Raw genomic sequence first — 16,531 nt, 5'->3', positions numbered from 1 at the left:
AAGGCACCAGGCCCACTTGTTTATTTGCCTGCATGCCTTGAATCTGTCTCTTTCAAAGTGAGGGTCAGTGTCACTACCATGCTGTACCTCAGGTAGGTTGTGCAGCTATGTCTCTGATCCTGGGTGTCCTCAAGGACCCTGGCCATTTCTCTCAGGAGAACAGCCCACCTCTGGGAGACTGTCTGTGTCACTCAGGGAGTCTCTGGGCTTCTCTGTTGATGACTCTCTGGGTCCTCCCTTGCCTCTGAGATTCCTCTGACCCCGCAGGCTCTGGTTCAGGGTGGCTGAGTCAGTGGGAGGGGTGGAACGGACATGGCATGGGGGACCAGTCTGCTCACACTTATAAAGGGACTTAATGGGTTAATCCCAACTGTGGGGTTGGGGTCCTCAGTGGGGCTTCAGGCCACCCAGTCCAGCCCCACAGCTCCCCAGGCAAGCCCGCATCCTTCCTTTTGGGCAAACCCCTCATCAGCTCTTCCTGACCAGCCCCCTCTTCTGCAGCTCATGCTCTCTCAGCTCAGAGACCCTTTTCTAGAGTCACTTCCTCTAGTTCTCCTGAGGGAACTGGAAGTAGAACTCCCCAGAGTCTGTCCTCCAAGTCTGGCATGGTGCCTACAACTCTGGTCTCCTCTTCCAATTCATGGCCAGCAGCTCCCTGCTCTCAGCCCAGGTCAGCTTTCCCAGGGCTCCTCTGGCCCTCCTATCCTGAATCTCAGGATGCCTTCCTCAGGTCTGGCCTAGCTCAGTTGCTTTCCCCTTCTTGTACCCTACAGCCCTGACCACCAGGTGCCCCCTGGAAAAAGCCTTCAGCTGGGGGAGGGGCCCAGCATCCCCTCCCCCACAGCCACCTGCTATGGGCAGCGTGCTTAGCCTGGCGATATGGTGGCGGTGGGTTGCGGGGCTGTCTGGACACAGGCCCCTTTGTGCCCAATCCAGCTTGGCTGCTTGGTATGAGGCTCAGCTGCTCCCAGATCCTCACCCAGTGGGGACAGGGGAGGCTTTGGAGGGGCTGGGGCTGGGGGGCTCTCAACTCGAGCTCCCTCTCAGTGTCCCACCTCTCAGATGCTGGCAGCAGCTCCTCAGGTGGGCTGGTTCCCCCAGCACAGGGTGCTAGGGGGCTGGTGAGGGAGGCCCCGCTTGGCACCCTTTGGTAGCCAGTCTTCCCTCTGTGCTCCTCTGCCAGGCCTGCCTGCAGCTTCTGTCAGCAGAGGGGAAGCCCAGGGTGGGCTGGGGGCCTGGAGGGTCCATGGTGTCCCCACTAGGGGAGGTCTGAAGGGTCAGGCACCTCACGCTAATGCCTTGCCGATGGTGGCTTTTCTCTTGTCTGCACAGAATGGTTTTATGCCCGACGAGGACCACAGCCTCCAACGGGGCAACTGGGGCAACCAGATCGAGTTTGTACTGACGAGCGTGGGCTATGCCGTGGGCCTGGGCAATGTCTGGCGCTTCCCATACCTCTGCTATCGCAACGGGGGAGGTACCCAGTGGGCACAGGGCAGGGACCACCCACATGGACAGAGCCCAGCCACCATGGCCCAACCACACCCCCTTCCAGGACAGACCCCACTCCAGACAGGCCGGCCTCTGGCCCTAATCTCCTTTGCCCCCACCCTGGCTTAGGTAAACTTTACCCCCTGACCTTGGCAGCCTGATCCCTCGAGGGGAGAAAAGATAGAGAGGCAAGAAACCCAACTTCCCAAGTCTCAGTTTTATACCCCCCAGCATTTCAACAGCCACCCCCAAAATGATTCAGGGGATATTTGAGGACCCCATCAGCTAATGTATGTGAAATTGCTTGGTTAAGTCATCAATTCCCACCCAAACATGGCAGCTCTAGGACCTGGGTTCAGCTCAGAGCAGATTTCCTGGGAACCCCTGTCAAGTTCAAAAACAGGCCGTGAGCAGTGTGCTTCAGACTGAGGCTCCAGTCCAGGGCATGGCACACCCTCCTGGAAGCCCAGCCAATTGCAAAGGTTCTGCTGTCGGGTTCTGAGCAGGAAGAGGGTGGGATTTCCCCAGAGCTGGCCCTGAGCCAGCCCTCTCCCTGCCCACCAGGAGCCTTCCTGGTCCCCTACTTCGTCATGCTCATCTTCTGCGGGATCCCCATCTTCTTCATGGAACTCTCCTTCGGCCAGTTTGCAAGTCAGGGCTGCCTAGGGGTCTGGAGGATCAGCCCCATGTTCAAAGGTGAGGCCCGGATGGGTATACACACACACACACACACGGGCCTCGGGGGGCCGTGCTGACTCACCCATCTGTATAAAGACTGTCAACCTCTATGGAACCCGGGTGTTGACCCGAGGTCCACATCAGCGGCCAAGGCCAGGGACACATGCTGGGATCCATTGTTTACTTGGCCTCCACCCTCTCCTCCTACCACATGCATACACAAAAGCCCTTCGCCCACTCCCCCACTCAGCCCCCAGCTCGCTCCTGCCAAGGCTTTGACCTGCCCCTTCTGTGGCCTTCCGTGAAAGCCTGCCCCTCAGGCCCTTCAAAATTAGCTTTGCGTCCTTCAGCTAGGTGTGTGAGGCTGCTCCTGCCCTTCCCCTCCCCCAGGTGTGGGCTACGGCATGATGGTGGTGTCCACATACATCGGCATCTACTACAATGTGGTCGTCTGCATCGCCTTCTACTACTTCTTCTCGTCCCTGACGTCCGTGCTGCCCTGGACCTACTGTGATAACCCTTGGAACACGCCCAACTGTGTGAGCATATTGGAAAACCCCAACATCACCAAGAGCACGCAGCCTTCTGCCATGCTTGGCAACGTCTCTCAGGCACTCAACCAGACCCTCCAGAGGACAAGCCCCAGTGAGGAGTACTGGAGGTGAGGCCCCCATGGGAACTGGGCTTCTAGGGGTTATCCTGGGAGCCTATCTTCAGCCCTCCCTCTTCGCTAAAGGGCAGTAGTCTGCAGTCTAGGGAGGGTGCCAGGAATAGAGCAGGGCAGGCGTTTGGGAAGAAATGTAAGGAGCTCGCAGCCCACTTCAGGAGAAGCTGACACAGAGGCTTTGTGAGTTTGTGAGCATCCTTACACAGCAGCACTGAGGCTCCAGCAGTCAGGTCAAACAAGGAGGGTCGCGGCAAAGAGGGGTGGCTTCCTGGTACGCAGAAGAGCACGGGCAGAGGCCCTTAGTTGCAGATAAGCCTGAGGGAAACCGTTGTGACGAGGGGTAACAGGTGTGTCGGGAACTCACCAGCCATGTGGTAGCCTACAGGGAGTAAGTGACCTCTTGGAGGGCTTACAAGAAAGAAGCATAGACCTAACCCTGCAGAACCAAAGAAGAGCTGTGGAAGTTTCCTGAGCCCAGAGCTGTCATTATCAAGCTGTGTTTGGGAAGGGCAGCCTGGCACCCCTGAGCTCTGTGCTGACAGAGAACGGAGTCCCAGGGCTGGCTTGAAGGGAAGCTGTTGCTGGGGGTGTTTGGAACATCTTGTCCCAGCTGGGTGGGTGTGAGGGCCCAGCAGGACATCCTGGAGGAAATTCCCCATGTCCTGTTGAGGAGCTCGAGGGAAGAGGGCTCTGTGGGCTGGTGGGCAGGCCTCGTTCATTCATTCCACAAACATTTATGGCGTCCACTCTGCTGGGCCCTGTGTGCCCATGGGGTATGAATGGCCCTGAGACCATGTCACGAGGAGGTCACAGTCCAGAAGGGAGATGGGTAGTTAAAGCTATTTGGGGAAGGGGCCTCAGTGCAGGTATATGCAGGGATGTGGTGAGGGCAAGAGCAGGTGATCAAGAACACTTCCCATGGACTTCCCTCGAGGTCCAGTGTCTAAGACTCCGAGCTTCCAGTGCCTCCACTGCAGGGGGCACAGGTTCAATCCCTCCTCAGGGAACTAAGATCCCACATGCCAAGCATGACAGGGTCAAAAAACAAATCATAAAAAAACCCAAGACTTCCCAGAGGAGGGAGAAAGGAAGTATAGAAGGACTGGGAGACATGGGCAGATGAGCTGCAGCCAGGAGGTGGCAGACTGGAGCTGGGGCTGGGAGCAGGTAGGACAGAGTATTGGGACAGAGGAGGCCAGGACATCAAAAGACACAGGGCTTCCACTGCCGGTCAGAGGCTTCAAGGCCTTCTCCACGCTGTGATGGAGAGTCAGGGCTGAGCAGCGGAGGTCCCAGTGACACTTGAAGTCCTAGCACGTCCATGTCCTCTAAACCAAGGGCCAGCACTCAGAGCCTGAGGGCCCAGTGTCCCTGGGCTGCTGCTGCTGCATACGTGCTCAGTTGTGTCTGACTCTTGGCAACCCCATGGGCTGTAGCCTGCCAGGTGCCTCTGTCCATGGAATTTTCCAGGCAAGAATACTGGCATGGGTTGCCATTTCCTACTCCAGGGCATCTCCCTGACCCAGGGATTGAACCAGTGTTTCCTGCACCTCCTGCATTGGTAGCCACCTGGGAAGGCCATGTGCTGCGCTACAGATGTTCAAAGATGGTTAAGATATGTTTGCCGTCCTCAAGACTCATGGTGGAGACCATAGAGCCGTTGCCTCCCAGTGAGGTTTGGGCAAAAATACCTCTGGGCAGATTCAGTTATTCAGTCATTGGATGGGTCATTTCCTGAGCACCAAGTAGGCACCGAAGACTGTACTCAGAGCGGGGACAGATCGGGGACTAAGAGACTCCACCCACTTAGTTATTCTGCTACATTTGGGGCATGGTGTGGACTGGGCAACTTGATCTAGAGAGAACCTTCTGGAAGGTTCCAGAAGCATAAAACCCGGAGAGGCTCCAGAAATTATCACCCCAGGGGCTGTCTTCCAGGGTGGGGCTACTGCTTGGCAAAGATCAGGAGATTTTATCCAGTGCAATTAGAGGGGAATTTCCCTCCAAGAAAACTAGCCACGGGTCAGGAGGTCCACAGGATGGCCCGCTAAACTCCACTCCTTGTCTGGGGCTGGAGCCAGGCCTCCCTAAGGAGCCGCAGTCCCAGGCAGGACTCCTTCCCTTCAGGATGGCTCTCTGCTGCCCCCTCCTGGAGAGCCTAGGGAAGTGACCTTTGAGAGGGCTGCCCAAGCTGGCTTCAGCGAGATGAGGTGAGCAAGCACCCCCATTTCTGGGCACCTACTATGTGCTTATTGTTGTTTAGTTGCTCAGTCGTGTCCAACTCTTTTGCAACTCCATGGGCTGTAGCTCTCCAGGCTCGTCTGTCCATGGGATTCTCTAGGCAAGAACACTAGGGTGGGTTGCCATTTCCTTCTCCAGGGGATCCTCCCAACCCAGAGATCAAACCCGTCTCCTGCATTGGCAGGTGGGTTCTTTACCCCTGAGCCACCAGGGAACTATGTGCTAGGCATATTATATGATATCACCCCCATTTTCAGATTCAGAGACTGATTCCCCGATGTTAAGGAACTAGGCCGCAATGCTGTGTCAGGATATACATGTATCAGGATATACATGTGTCAGGATATGCATGCCCTGCTGTGCCTGGGGCCTAATGTGAATTAGGCCGATGATACTCTGCAGGCATTCTGGGTCCACAGTCTCCAGCGACCCTTTGGAAAGCTGCACAATCTCATTTGAGCCCCAGAGCAACCCTATTAGATAGTGTGTGCCGGTTTTATAAAATATTCCCATTTTACAAGTGAACAAAGCAAATCAAGAGAAAGATGGACTCCTCTAAAGGAAGAGTTCCCAGGGCAGATTTCTGAGCCCATGTCTGCCTTTCGCCCACCCTTTGGCCTCCAGCCTTCTCTGCCTTCACCACGTCTTTACAGCATTACCTTACAGTCCTCTGAGAGCTGATCTGATGCCTGCCAGGCAGGCCCTAAGCTCAGGACCATGCCCTCATCTCCCCAGAAGACACCTGACACTCAATGGGACTTGGATCCCAGCACCCCTCTCTCAGTGTCTTCATGCCAGCTCCGGAGCCACACAGACCTCACTCAAATCCTGGCTGTGCTACATACCAGCTTGGCCTTGTGAGGTCACCAAACCTCTTTAAGTCTCAACTGTTCATCCATTAAGTGGGAGTGGATACAACATCATTCTTGTTATTATAAAGATGTAGCAGAAATCACTAAGAACAGTGACGGGTGCTCAGTAAGCACAGTGATAGCCACTGCTAGAGATGCAGTGAAAATAGATGAGTGTCCTGTTCTCAAGGCATTTACCATCTGGTTGGGGAAATTAAAAAATAATGCAGAATAAGTCAAGAGATGTTATGTGAAAGCCAACTTGTAAATATGTGTGGTTCCAAAAGTTTTTCAGTTAGTTGTTTGGTCTCAAAAGCACATGGTCCAAAACCAAAACCAAACGTTAAATATGGTGCCATAAAGAGAAAGAGTTCAGAAGATGAGCTTTCCAAACTCTTTAAACCCTTGTATTGTATGCTAAACTCTTGCAATAAGAAAATAATACAAAAAAAGAGAAAATAATACAAAGTACTACCAGTGTAACATATGTAACTAGACAAAGTTTTTAGAAGAGTCTTTTGAGCAAGGAATGGGTTTTTTACTTTGAATGCTGGTGCTTGACCCGGTGGCTGTTCTGGAAGGCAGAGCCTCCCAACATGACGTGCCCCAAATCGTGTGCCAGTCCGGTCAGGCTTGGGCGGCCCAGAATCTCCAGCCCCGATGCCTTCAGCTTTGAGTGACCTTGTCTATTTGCCCCATGGGCCCAAACTATTTTTTTCTGCATGTCCCAAAGGGAAAAAGATTGGAAAGCACAGCCAGCCACAAGGGTCCAGGAGGCACTCCTGGGAGGAGGGGGTGGATCTTATTCATCCCTTTATCTTTGGTTCCCCCATGGACTGAGAGCCTGGAAAGTTCCTGACCCTGATGGCGGTCAAGTGAACCAACACAGAGGCAGGAGTTTGGCAGAAGAGGGATGTGTTGGTCAGCGCCCTCTGCAGTTCACAATATGAAGGGCAGCCTAGGAGAATATTGGAGGCAGAGGACGCCTACTCAGGTGCTTGCAAGTCTGACAGTCTGGTGGGCTGAGCAAACAAACAAATCCCGGACCTGGCAACATTGTCCCATGAGGGACCAGGGTGACCACCCATCACAAGGTATTAAACATGTTTTCATGAGGTTTGAGAACTGAGTTGGAAAAAAAAATAAAAAGAGCTAAGATTAGAGGACAGCCTATGAGCTATGCTGAGAAGTCTTCAGTGAAAGAGGGGAAAGAAAGGAGCCCGTATTTTTCTAAATTTATCTACAGATTATCCTAGGTTGAAGTTATGATGCCCATTTTAAAGATGAGGAAACTGAGGCTCAATAGTTTGTCTCTTGCTCATCAGTTTTAGCCTGGACAACTCCAACAGCCAAGCCAGTCCCCCTCCAGATACTCCCCTTTATACTTCCCAGTCAATTTTCCATGATGTTAATTCATTCATCCATTCAGCAAATGCTTATTGGGCATGGCTCTGTGCTAGGCACTTTGCAAACCACTGGAGGGATACGCGAATGAGCAAAACAGACAAAAACCCTTGCCTTCATAGAAGGCAGATAACAAACTGAATAGTAAAATGTACAGTGCAATAGAAAGAGACATACACTGGAGGAAAATACAGCCAAGAACGGGGTAAGGTGTGCCAGGCTGGGGCTGGGGTTGCAGTTTTAATCTGGGTATCCAGAATAGGCCCCTTTGCAAAGAGGACACCCAAGTAAAGATTTGAAGGAAGCAAGGAGGGAGGCAACCATGTCGACAAGCCCAGCTGTGTAATTTGTGGGGCCCAGGGCAAAATGAAAAGATGGGGCCTCTTGTTCAAATGTGTTCAGAATTTCAAGATGGCAATGGCAGGACATTAAACCAAGCACAAGGCCCTTCTAAGCACGGGGCCCTGTGTGCTTGCACAGATCTCACACCCATGTGGACATGGGTCTGGGGAAAGAGTACACCAGACAGGGAAGAGCATGTGTAAAGGCCCTGAGGTGGGAGTGGGCCTGGCACATTTAAGGAACAACAAGGAACCCGATGCAGCTGGAGAAGTGAGTAAGGGGGGAAGGAGCAGGAGAGGAGATTTGAGAGACGGCAGTTAGGAGATAGTGGATCATGAAGGGCTTTGGGCCACTGTATGGACTTTGGTTTTTCCATGGCCAGAGATGGGAGCTGCTACAAGGTTTTGAGCCGAGGAGAGGCCTTGAAAGACCTCTTCTAAAAACCCTCCAGAAGCTTCTCATTGATCTCAGAATAAAATTCAAAGTTCTGCATCTTGACTTCACAACTTCTCTTGATCTTGTTCCTTCCTATCTTTATCCTTCTCTGTTCTTCTCCCCTTCTCCTCCAGCCTTCCTGAGTTACTGACATGCCCAGGCAGTTCCTGACCCTGTCCTGCTGCGTCATGACCTGACCCTGACCCGTGCCCTCAGCCTGGCATGTGCTTTCATTTCTCTTCACCCGCTTTTTCTCCATCCTTCAAACTTTGGTTCAAGCCTCCCCTCTTCCAGGAATACTTCCAGCGTGTTCCTCCCCATGGGGTTAAGACGCTACTGGCAGTGCCCACAATACCTGATTTAGGTCAATATGCCCAGCAAGGGCTTGGCACGTCAACATCCAGTAGATTGAAGAAACACAGCTGGCATGGCATAGGGCTCCAGAGAGAGTCATGCATACTCAGGAGAGGAATTTAGGTTCAAGTCTAGGCTTGTGTGCTCCAGTGTGTGTGCTAAGTCACTTTAGTCATGTCCAACTCTTTGTGACCCCATGGACTATATCCCTGCATGCTCCTCTGTCCATGGGATTCTCCAGGCAAGAATAGTGAAATGGGTTGCCATTTCCTCCTCTAGGGGATCTTCCCCACCCAGAGATCAAACCCATATCTCTTATGTCTCCTGCATTGACAGGTGGGTTCTTTACCACTAGCGCCAGCTGGGAATCCTCTGTCTTTTCTCAGTACTCCACTGCCTCCCTCTGTTCATCAGAGTTGGAGGACTAGTGTTTGTGAAAAGATCACAGAAGGCTTCCTGGAGGAGGTGACACCAGATAGGGTACGTCCAGTCTGGAGGAGAGGGGCTTCCTAAAGGAAAGGCCTGTGCCAGGTCTGAGCAGGGACAGGGAGACCTCCACACCCTAGGGGCTGAGGAAGGTAGCCCAGGCCTGGGGTGTGGCCTGCAGGCACCCTCAAGGATCCTGGGAGAGGCAACAGGCAGAGAGGCCTGGGCAGGCTGGGGCTGGGGCCTCACCAAGGCTCCCATCTCAGACAAGCCGGCTGCTGGGCCTCCGTGAGAAAGGAGGGAGCTGCCAGGCTGGGCCCTGGGCCTTGGGAATGTGTTGCTGGATGGTGCGGCTGGCCCTCAGTGCCAGAGTATCCCCTTCTAGTTTCTGCGTGCTGAACCTGTCGGATGACGTTGGAAACTTCGGGGAGGTGCAGGTGCACCTCCTCAGCTGCCTCCTTGTCTCCTGGGTGGTCGTCTTTTTCTGCCTCATGCAAGGGATCAGGTCTTCAGGGAAAGTAAGTCCCCTCCCTCCAGGATCTGTGCCCACGGAAATATCCTGCCTCCCTGCCTGGGTGTTGTGTGTGTGTGTGTGGGGGGTGTGATGAAGGCATGTAGGAGGGACCAGAGGACCCGTGGTGGTTGAGGGGGCAGGTTGAGGGGTGGAGTGGGAAGAGCCCAGAGGAGTCCAGTGGGGCCCCTCTCACCCCCAGGTGGTGTACTTTACGGCCACATTCCCCTACGTGGTGCTGACCATCCTGTTCTTCCGTGGTGTGACCCTGGAAGGAGCCTCCACGGGCATCAAGTACTACCTGACTCCACAGTGGGACAAGATCCTGGAGGCCAAGGTGGGCTGTGGGTGGAAGGTGACCTGGAGGGATGGGGAGGGGCAGAGAGGCACCAGCCTCTGACCACAGCTCCTCCTGCAGGTATGGGGGGATGCCGCCTCCCAGATCTTCTACTCGCTGGGCTGCGCATGGGGCGGTCTCATCACCATGGCTTCCTACAACAGGTTCCATAACAACTGTTACCGGTGAGAGTCTCTCCACCAGCGCTGGGGCTGCCCCCTGTTCCTGCCCTCTCTGCAGCCTGACTCTGCTTCCCCCAGACCCACCAGATCCAGTGCAGCCTTCTGGCCTGCCAGCACCCTTCCTTCCATTCACAGCCTGGAGATGCTGGCAATGCCGGGTCTGGTTCCAGTCACTGCAGAACACAGAACATTTAGGCAGAAGAGAGAAGGGGTGATGATAGTGATGCCCCAGGGGTCTGTAAGGACTCAAGAGCCTCACACCCACTTATACAGGTCCAGAACAGACCAGAGAGGAGATTGGGGGTACTTTTGTTCCTAGAACTTTCCCTGTCTCCAAGTCTGCTGGCCCAAATTGGGCAGGAGGAACTGAGCTGTGTGTCCTGACCACGTGTTTCCCTCCCATTAGAGACAGTGTGGTCATCAGCGTCACTAACTGTGTCACCAGTGTCTATGCCGGCTTCGTCATCTTCTCCGTCCTGGGCTCCATGGCGAATCACCTGGGTGAGGACGTGTCCCAAGTGGCAGAACACGGCCCAGGCCTGGCCTTCGTGGCATACCCAGAGGCCCTCACACTGCTGCCCATTGCCCCACTCTGGTCCCTGCTCTTCTTCTTCATGCTCATCTTGATGGGGTTAGGCACTCAGGTACGAGGCATGGGACTCGGGCCTGAGGCTCAGGGTGGGAGGAGGCAGGGCCAAGAATAGGCCCTTGCTCTGATGGCCGTGTCCTGCAGTTTTGCCTCCTAGAGACGCTGGTCACAGCCATTGTGGATGAGGTAGGGAACCAGTGGATCCTACAGCAAAAGATTTATGTGACCTTTGGCGTGGCTGTGGCTGGCTTCCTTCTGGGTATCCCCCTCACCAGCCAGGTAAGAACCAAGGCAAAGGCTGGGCTGAAGTTGCCAGGGTATGGGGTGGGGGGAAGACAGCAGAGAGAAGGGGCCCGTAGCCTCAGCCACCCCCAACTCAGCTGCCCACTGGCCCATAGGCAGGCATCTACTGGCTGCTGCTGATGGACAACTATGCGGCCAGCTACTCCTTGGTCATCATCTCCTGTATCATGTGTGTGTCCATTATGTACATTTACGGTAAGTACCCAAGCTTCCACGGCCTCCTGTGTCCCAGCCCCTGGCCTGCTCACGCTGTTCTGTGGGCTGCTGACCTCCCTCTGTCCAGGGCACCAGAACTACTCCGAGGACATCCAGATGATGCTGGGGTTCCCACCACCCTGCTTTTTCCAGATCTGCTGGCGCTTCATCTCACCAACTATCATCTTTGTAAGTTCCTTGCTGGTCCCGCCCCTGCTGCCCTGGTGGCGAGCATCCTCCTCTTGGGAACCAGCCAAGGAAGAGCACGAGCCCAACCATTAGGCCAGAGCTCCCCCTGGGGCTCCACACCCACAGTTCAGGTCACTGGAAGTCTGAGTGAAGCTGTACAGAGTCAGACAGGTGTGGAGACTCAGAACCACCCAAGCCCTGGCCTTGGGTTAGGAATGGAGCACAGGGCCCTGTATTTGATGGAAGACAGTGCCCAGCTTCAGAAGGGGAAAATAGGCTGGCAGCAGCTGAGAGCCGGCCCTCCCTCCCTGGTATAAACCTGGCATCCCCCCAGAGGAGCCTTGGAAATCATAACTGACCTTGGTGTTGGCCTCTGACAGCTTCACTGAGCTCGTGTCTCTAGTCCCTCATAGCCAAGGTGCTTGGAGTGCTCAGGGTATGTGGTGTGAATGCATGTTCCAGAAGCAGGCTGTGCAAGTCAGGTATCAGCTCAGGATCCGGGACACCCTCCTAAGCCACCTTGGAATAGGCTGGCTTGGGAAGGGGAGTTCTGGGTTTTCACCAGTATTCAACACCTGCAAGACAGACCCCCCAGCAGGGAGTAGAAGTGGTGGAGGGAAAGCCCACCATGACCAGGAACAATATACTAAGTCTCGTGATACAACTCTCCATGGTTTCATTATTATCCCCACTTTACAGATGAGGAAACTGAGGCCCTGGGATGTTAAGTAATTGATCCAAGGTTATATAGCTTCTAAGGGTCAGAGCCCTCATGTAAAGCAGGTGGTCTGATCTGGAGCGTGTGTGCTGGGCCCATGCTGCACTAGAAACAAGTTTAGGAGGAGGAGTGGTCTGCGGACTAAAAACCTTCTGATTTTGTTCCTTTATGATCAGGGTGAGAAGTCGGGAGTGGGGGTGGGGGGTTGCGGGGAGGGATTTGCTAGTGTAATGGTCCCTCCACAGAGAAGAGGCAGGGCTGTCTCTGAGTGATAGAGGGGTCAGCCCGATGGTCAGGGCAGTGTCTGGAGTCGTGCCCCCGAGCCGTGCCAGTTTCTCTGTGCCCCAGAGAGGTCAGCACCGGATTTCCACATTGGCTCATGTTTCTGGAAAAAAATAAAAAAGGCCCCTGAGGGCTGAGGCCTCCATCACATGGAATGTGGGATCTTCCCAAGCCTGGCACAGGCACCAGCTCTGGCTACTGGCTCAGCTTTGAAACAGGAGGAGAGGAAGTGTCCTGTAAGTGGTGGGAGGGAGGGAAGGGCAGACACCACAGCCAAACGCTGTGCCCTCGGGGGTTATGGCTTTGGCCCAGGACCTGCTCTGGGGGAGCTCATCCTCCAGGGCTCCCAGGAAGCTGCTGCCCTGTGGGGAGACCCAGGGCACCACCCAGGCAGGGCAGGAGGAAGGAGGCAGCCTGGGTCCGGTGTCTCCAGGAAACTGAGGCAAAGCCCGCAGCATCTTCTCTGTGCTCAGAAAGCCAGGCTGGAATCCCCTCGGGTGAGGAGGCCAGGCTCTGTGGACCGTGTGCTTCTGGGCTGTTAGCTTTCTTTTGGAGGCTTTACTTCTTCATAGTGCTGAAAAGATTTTTTTTTTTTTATAAACTCATCCTTCTATCAGTTCAAATAAGGAATTTGTCCACACATTAGATCAGGCTCTAGTTCCATTCAGGAAACTTGTTATAAGCTCCTCTAAGTGCAGCATCCCCTGGATGCAGGTCCTGACTTCTAGAATTTAGTCACTAAAAAGGCTGGAGGGGCCTGAGCTCGAGGATGTGGCTGAAGGCTTGGTAGGTGTATGCTGAGGCCTCCTGCCAAGCAGCACCCATTGTTCCAGGCCCTCCAAGTGGCCCATGAAACACCTGCCCATCTTTCTGCTTCCTGTAGTATTTTTGTTGCTGCAACCCTAGGCTTTATCTCTGGTGTCCCTCGGCTCTTTCCAAAGCGGTTCCTGAGAGCACCCCCTGCCTGACACGGTTTCTAGGCTTCGGAGCCTCCCCTGGCTGTCCGCTGCTGTCTCTGCAGCCATAGACTGGCAGGACTTCTCCCTTTCCTTTCCCCCATTGCTCCCACCTCCCTGCATAAGTCAGTTCAGATCAGCACATGAGATTGTGCCAGGCGCTGTGCTGGGCACTGGAGACCTAGAGCTGATGCAATCCAGGAGCTCCCAGGTCTGGAGGAAACATTAAAAAAATGCTTCAATTCAGTTCAGTGGCTCAGTCGTGTCCGATTCTTTGTGACCCCATGAACTGCAGCACGCCAGGCCTCCCTGTCCATCATTAACTCCTGGAGTTTACCCAAACTCATGTCCATTGGGTCGGAAATGCCATCCTACCATCTCATCCTCTGTCATCCCCTTCTCCTCCTGCCCTCAATCTTTCCCAGCATAAGGGTCTTTTCAAATGAGTCAGCTCTTCGCATCAGGTGGCCAAAGTATTGGAGTTTCAGCTTCAATATCAGTCCTTCTGATAAACACCCAGGACCGATCTCCTTTAGGATGGACTGGATGGATCTCCTTGCAGTCCAAGGGACTCTCAAGAGTCTTCTCCAACACCACAGTTCAAAAAATCCTTAGTAGATGGAAAATGCCATTGAAGCCTTAAAAGCCACCGATTCGTCCTTACTTCAGCAAGGCAGTGGGTGGCCGCTGCAAGTCTTTGAGTAGAACTGACTTCCAAGGGCCAAGGCAGCTGAACAGTTTCTTGCCTGCTTCAGGATTATCCAGAAGCCAGACCCCTCCCCTTCCACAGTGTCCACCTGCCCATCATACCCTGGACCCCTGGTGCCATCAGCTTATTCCGCTAAGCAAATGTTGATGTCACCCCTGCCCTCCCTGAAATGCCTCTTTCTAGTCTGGGAAACTGGAGAGGGAGGGGAGCAGTGCTGATAGGAGGCCTAAGGCCTGGGTAGGGCTGGGCAGGACTCACGCCCACTCCCAACCCCCACTCTTTGCAGTTGATTCTCATCTTCCTGGTGATCCAGTACCAGCCAATCACCTACAACCAGTACCGTTATCCAAGCTGGGCCGAGGCCATTGGCTTCCTTATGGCTCTGTCCTCTGTTATTTGCATTCCATTCTACGCCCTGTTCCACTTCCGGAGAACAGATGGGGACACCCTCCTCCAGGTGAGGGGTGGGGGGAGCAGGGGCAGCCAGGTGAATCAGAAGAGGGTGGATGGATGGATGGCGCTCCAGGGCTCCCTTCTGATGCACTCTGCCCGCCCGTCCCTCCTTCATGCCTACCTCTCCTGCAGCGTTTGAAAAACTCAACAAAGCCAAGCAGAGACTGGGGTCCTGCCCTCCTGAAGCACCGAACAGGGCGCTACGCCCCCACCATTCCACCCTCCCCTGAAGATGGACTTGAGTTCCAGCCGCTGCACCTGGACAAGGCCCAGATTCCCATGGTGGGCAGTAATGACTCCAGCCGTCTGCAGGACTCCCAGATGTGAGCACAGCTCCTGGGGGGAATACCCCATCCCCACCCTGTGCTCCCAACACAGAGACTCGGGAGACAGTGGAGAGGTGTCACTGCCTGCCCCCACCACGCCCTGCTCAGGGGTGGCACCTGTCACCTTGGCCACCACTGCTAGCACGGTCATTTCTGCTCATTTCCCTAGTGTTTACAGGTCCTTTAGATGCCAAGATGGCAGCTGGGGGTTTTGGGTGATGTGGGGGTTTCTGGGGGGCCCAGTAGCACTTTGGAGGGGTCTCAGGTCAGGTCCCCAGACACCTGCTGGGCTTCACATGGCCTCTGATGCCCCCACACTTTGCCCTGAGCTGAGGTTCTGGGTGGGTCCCCTACCTGTCCCTGTCCCTGAATCTTCGGCCTCCTGACCAGTGTTCCCGCCCTTGGGGTGGACCCCAGCCTCTGCTAATTCAGATCTTCCTACCCCAGGCTAATTCAGATCTTCCTACCTGGAGGCAGGGAGGTGGAGGGAGGGGGCTGTGTAGTGTTACCGGTCAGGCTGTGTGGCCTGGCCCTTTTGTCTTATCTATGGTTGCTACCCCCTTGCCTTGGCCTCGGGCCCAATCTGTCTTCCAGGAACACCTGCATGTCACTCGGCAACTCTGAGGTCCCTGCACCTCCTTCCAGCACTGGCTGTCAGGGCCTGCCCAGCAGAGGCCCATGACCTAACAACCTGCCCAAAGAATTCGTTTCTGGGGGTGATGCTCAGCAGGAGGTTTGAGCCCAGAGCCCCGGGGAATGGACCCTAAATGACATCCCACTGCCCTACCACCACTAGGCTGAAGCCCAGTCTTCCTGAACTGGGCTACTCTTGTTCAACGTGCCAAATTGAGCCCGTGTGCCCGAACCACTCTCTGGAGCCAAAACTCCTTCCCCCAAGCCCTGCAGGGTCTGTGTGTCTGTCCTCCGTGCAGTGACAGCCCTGGAAAAGCTGCCTCTAATCCTCTGTAGCAATAACAGTGCGCCTCCCACCCCCAACCATCTGCGTACCACTAGGATTTTAAAGTCCATAGGTTTTAATGAAATTTCTATTCCTGTTTCTGAGCTGCTGCTGTGCTTTGTCTGGGTCCTCCAGGGGGACAAGAGTCAGGGCTGGGACAAGACCTCCTTCTGCCAGGCCTTTGGGGGGATGCCTGGGAGGAGAAAGGCCAGAGGCTGTGACAGTCAGGACCGGACACTGAGGCCCTGGTAAGAAGGTAGGGTGGTGGCCAGACAGACAGACAGACAGCAGTGGAATCCTGGGGAGGGCTCATCCTAGACTAGATCTGAAGTGGGCTGGACCCTGGCAGCTGAAAGCAGTAGTAGACAGGACGAGTTCCAATGGAAGCTGAAGCCTCCTTCCTGAGCAGCCCTTCATGTTGGGGCCTGGGGTGCTACACTGGACATCAGAGTAGAAGCTGGCCTTTTCCCAGGGAGGCACTGAATCTTCCGTCCCCAGTGGCAGGTGGTAGCCAGGCTGCGAAGTTTGGGGCAGCGCTCCAGACGGGGAGCGGGCAGGAAGCACTGGAGAAGCCTGGCCCAAACTCTAGTAGCCCCATGGAGGCAAGGCAGGAGTCCAGTGCCCTGGCTGGAGGACTCCAAGGGCTGTGGCCTGAATGGGAGGGAGTAGCTGCAAGGGGGCCATGGCCTGCCCCTCAGCCTGCCTCATTCAGCTGTCTGTCTGCTCTGGGTTACCTGTGGCTGGGGGAGACATAGGAAGGCCTCAGGGGTGCCTGCAGCTCCTGTTGCATGGCTGCCTTCTGTTGCTTTAGCTCTGGAGGAGAGGTTCTGCCTGAGACACAGCACCCGGTCTTCCAGGCTGTGTTACAAGAGCAAGGTGGGACGGGGTGGGAGCAGAGTGCTGTGTGTTCTGGGGCCTGCTAGGGTCCTCACCT

General features: G+C 54.8%; 1 protein-coding gene across 16 annotated transcripts in view; it reads left to right on the top strand.

Moving 5' to 3' along the window:
- Nucleotides 1-15,701, top strand: part of LOC133259159 (sodium- and chloride-dependent glycine transporter 1-like) — a 100,649-nt gene extending 84,948 nt beyond the window's left edge. For 15 of the 16 annotated variants that reach the window (XM_061436298.1, XM_061436290.1, XM_061436289.1 and 12 more), the window contains 13 exons: nt 1,333-1,477; nt 2,056-2,187; nt 2,560-2,830; nt 9,275-9,407; nt 9,603-9,737; nt 9,819-9,922; nt 10,326-10,563; nt 10,653-10,787; nt 10,907-11,006; nt 11,095-11,195; nt 14,147-14,317; nt 14,446-14,636; nt 15,234-15,701. In XM_061436298.1, the coding sequence (XP_061292282.1) occupies nt 1,333-1,477; nt 2,056-2,187; nt 2,560-2,830; nt 9,275-9,407; nt 9,603-9,737; nt 9,819-9,922; nt 10,326-10,563; nt 10,653-10,787; nt 10,907-11,006; nt 11,095-11,195; nt 14,147-14,317; nt 14,446-14,636; nt 15,234-15,321 (1,944 nt within the window). In that variant the 3' untranslated portion in view covers nt 15,322-15,701. Of the gene's footprint in view, nt 1-1,332; nt 1,478-2,055; nt 2,188-2,559; nt 2,831-9,274; nt 9,408-9,602; nt 9,738-9,818; nt 9,923-10,325; nt 10,564-10,652; nt 10,788-10,906; nt 11,007-11,094; nt 11,196-14,146; nt 14,318-14,445; nt 14,641-15,233 lie in introns of those variants that run through there. The other variant, XM_061436304.1, reaches the window with a different exon arrangement.
- The last annotated feature ends 830 nt before the right edge of the window (nt 15,702-16,531 follow it).

This window comes from Bos javanicus, chromosome 13 (assembly GCF_032452875.1).
Source record: "Bos javanicus breed banteng chromosome 13, ARS-OSU_banteng_1.0, whole genome shotgun sequence".
Lineage (NCBI taxonomy): Eukaryota > Metazoa > Chordata > Mammalia > Artiodactyla > Bovidae > Bos > Bos javanicus.
This window is presented reverse-complemented; position numbering and strand designations above follow the sequence as displayed.